The sequence below is a fragment of the Frankliniella occidentalis genome, unplaced genomic scaffold (genome assembly GCF_000697945.3).
Source record: "Frankliniella occidentalis isolate FOCC.00 unplaced genomic scaffold, Focc_3.1 Scaffold4972, whole genome shotgun sequence".
Classification (NCBI taxonomy): Eukaryota; Metazoa; Arthropoda; class Insecta; order Thysanoptera; family Thripidae; genus Frankliniella; species Frankliniella occidentalis.
Window position 1 is genome coordinate 1 of NW_026272015.1, and position 3507 is coordinate 3507.

At 59.1% G+C, this 3507-nt stretch overlaps 1 protein-coding gene across 1 annotated transcript; it reads right to left on the bottom strand.

Annotated features, from left to right (window-relative positions):
- Window positions 1-5: 5 nt before the first annotated feature.
- On the bottom strand, window positions 6-2851 carry LOC127752187 (cell surface glycoprotein 1-like; the record flags this gene model as incomplete). Its single annotated transcript, XM_052276906.1, has 7 exons — window positions 2813-2851; window positions 2380-2477; window positions 1959-2092; window positions 1597-1818; window positions 912-1520; window positions 765-797; window positions 6-451 (listed from the first exon to the last, which is right to left on the bottom strand). Coding segments are annotated over exons 1-7 (1581 nt in total), but the record flags the coding sequence as incomplete, so codon positions are not given.
- Between the last annotated feature and the right edge of the window lie 656 nt (window positions 2852-3507).

Here is a 3507-nt window from a genome sequence, read left to right on the forward strand (position 1 = left end):
GGTTCAGGCTCAGACTTTGGTTCAGGCTCAGATTTGGGTTCCGGCTCAGATTTGGGTTCAGGCTCAGACTTTGGTTCAGGCTCAGACTTTGGTTCCGGCTCTGAGTTTGGTTCAGGCTCAGACTTCGGTTCGGGCTCAGATTTAGGCTCAGGCTCAGACTTCGGCTCTGGTTCAGAACTTGGCTCAGGCTCGGATTTTGGTTCGGGCTCAGATTTAGGTTCAGGTTCAGAACTTGGCTCTGGCTCAGATTTCGGCTCAGGCTCAGACTTAGGCTCGGGTTCAGAAGAGGGTTCGGGTTCTGACGTAGGTTCTGGTTCAGACTTAGGTTCAGGTTCAGATTTCGGTTCAGGTTCAGAGGTTGGTTCGGGTTCTGATTTTGGCTCGGGTTCAGACGTTGGTTCTGGTTCAGACGAGGGTTCGGGTTCAGCGCTGGGCTCCGGGGCGGGGGCTCCTGTGAGGACACATAAGCAGAAAGTGCCACAACCCGAAAACACCAACCACCAATAAAGCATAGTTGTCACATTGAGTTCAAAAACTGTAGGGCTACATTCTTGTGCTAAAGGAAATAGAATGTATGTACATTAAAACATATCTGCTAAAGAGTAATTATTCTTCTGACTTAAACTGCAATTGTAACAGCAATGCATTTCCACATGTTAGTGGTGTGCATTTTGTACAGTGAGGAAGACTCCGCAGTACGTGGGGAATGTGCGATACAGGTGTGCTCGTGTATATACAACCAAGTGGCCACGAGTGTGACTTACCCTCAGCAGCCTCTCGCCTGGACCTCCGGCTACCTAGGAGTTGCAGAAAAAAAGGATGAAGTAAACCACAAATTTCATTTAGTCAACGAAACTAAGATTGGCAAAGTTCAAATTTTTCGAGAAAGAGACATAAAATATTGTGCTTACTGTGCTTGGAAGTAGAGCTGACGCGGAAGGAAACGCTCGTCTCGACCGTGGCGTCGGCCAGGAGCTCGGCGTTGTGAGCCGGGGCGTGGCCGCGCGTCGCCCGCGAGGACACGTTCTTGCCCTTCTTGGGCGCGGCCGGCTCGGGCTCGCTCTTGGGCTCCGGCTCACTCGTGGGCTCGGGCTCGCTCTTGGGCTCCGGCTCGCCGGTGGGCTCGGGCTCGCTCTTGGGCTCGGGCTCGCTCTTGGGTTCGGGCTCGCTGCTGGGCTCGGCCGTGCCCTCGGGCTCGGGCTCGCTGCTGGGCTCGGGCTTGGCCTCCGGCTCGGCCGCGGGCTCCGCGCCGGGCTCGGGCTCGCTCTTGGGCTGCTGCGCGGCGCCGGGGGCGGCGGCCGCCGCGCCGGCGGGGTCCTCCAGGAAGGGGAAGTTCCGGCAGGCGTCCGTGAGCGAGCGCGGGCGCCACCCCAGCCCCGCGTAGCTCGTGCCGTTCACCTGCATCACCACCTCGATCTCCTGCTCGTCGTGCAAGATGCGCCAGAACACGCGGAAGCTGTCGCTCAGGTCGCGGCGCGTGTACGCCTCCAGGTCCAGGTCGGTGCTGCGCACGGGCGAGCCTGGAGAGAACAGAGGGTAACGTCTAAACCTCCAGATGAACGAACAACGACTCACAGGGTTTGCAACGCAACGTACGCTTGGTGCAGGCGGGGCCGAACCAGCCCAGCTCGCAGTAGCACTGTTTCCGCGGCGCGCTCGTGGCCTGCACGTCCACGCAGCGGCCGCGGTCGCCGCAGTCGGTGCTGTCGATGCACTCGTCCCGGAACTGGCACCGCGGCCCGTAGTACAGGCGGTCGCACCGGCACTTGCCCAGCAAGTAGCGGCCGTGGCCCGAGCAGTCCTCCTTGAACTCCTTGGCTGCACACCGGAGTGGCGAGCACCAAAAAAATGCAAAATTTAGGTTAAAATTGCTGCCTTACTCTCAACCATTTTCATCGTAAAAGAAACAAATTTCAATATTAAGCTCTGCGATTTTCTTATGCGACATCCTCACTTACCTGGCCGGATGTCCACGTCAGCGCAGGACCAGAAGCGGTAGTTGTTGGACCACTCGTCGGCCTGGCGCAGGAGCCGCAGCGAGCAGTCGTTGCACACGAAGTCGGTCGGCAGCTGCACGCCATACGACTGCGCGCTGCAACAACGTAAGACGCGTCAGAAAATTTCACGCAACAGCCTCGTTAAGAGACGTGCATATAATCGCGCACGTTTGAAAGACTCGGCGAGGCTCCGGCAGGAGCGCCTGTGCGGTAGGCAATCCATCCGCCCGCAACGCACCGGTGCCCGCCGGCTGCCCACCTCTACGGCGGTTAGCGCCCGCGCGGTAGGCAACGGGCGCACATCCATGCGGCGCGAGCCCGCGGTGGCCTACCTCACAGGCGCCCGCACACGCACGACGCTGCGCGCCCTGCTAACACTCACGTCACGTCGGTCCTGACGAACTCGGAGTCCTTGGTGACGGGCGTGAGGTCGAGCACAGGCCTCTGCAGACTGTCCAGGACCTGCAGCTTGTAGCCACCCTGCAAAACAAAATAAAATAAAAATGAGTAAAGCGTTGGAAACTTTTCATTCATGGCGCGCCATGTAGTATACTCTATAGTTGTCCAAGGAGATCCGGTATGGGTATCCGGCCCCGCGCAGACAGTCGCTCCCGCTGACTCAGCCAAAAGCAGCGCGCACGGCACCTGCCGGGGGAAGGGGAAGCGTCGGGGGGAGCCGGGCATATCACGAAAGTTTCATCTGTTTGAGCTCCGGCGGCGGGAGCCCTTCTCGTCCTATGCCCCCCGCACTGTGGTCAGCGACTGGATGACCACGCAAGACCGGAGAGAGGGCCGCGGGGTGAGAGAACACTGACCCGCTCAACACCATGCAGACTGAGGACTGAGGTCCGCATGCCGCAGGGACGAGTGCGAATGGCCTCCCTCAGCTTACCCCCACCCCCCTTCCGTCTCACACATCATTCTTCTCAGGCCCACAAAACGCACTCACAAGCTGGCTATAAACTCGAATATTTGAATTTCATTTTTTTAGACGTCCGCTTGTTGTGCCGAAATCAGCTGATTTCTGCGCGGTTTTTTGCTCCTTCCACCACGCCGCACGCACACATCTCCCTGTTAAAACGTTTGAAACCCTTAGCGCGACAGTTTTTCACGAGAGAGAAACTTTCCCGCTGTCCGAGAGGCTGCGACGTCGCGAGTAGGAAGAGGGCGACGATCGTCGTCATGCGGTGTTTCCGGGGCCGTGGCCCGCGACCCGCGAGGTCCAGGTCCAAGGCGGGGTGACCCGGGACCCACGGGCCCGGACATCAGCGGCCTGGTCAAGAGACGGGGTAGGAAGGGGGGGGGGGGTCTCGCAGACCTCTGGCCGGACCAAGCAGACTGGAGTGCATCAGAACAAAAGAATTGCATCGGCCGGCTAGGCGAGCGGGGCGATGTAGCGTTCTAGTGTCCACCCAGCAGGACAGTCTCCCTTCGCCTCTCTCGCTCTTTTTCTCTCCCTCCCTCTCTCTGTCACCATCACTCCGATTCGCTCTCGCACGGCACGGGCTAT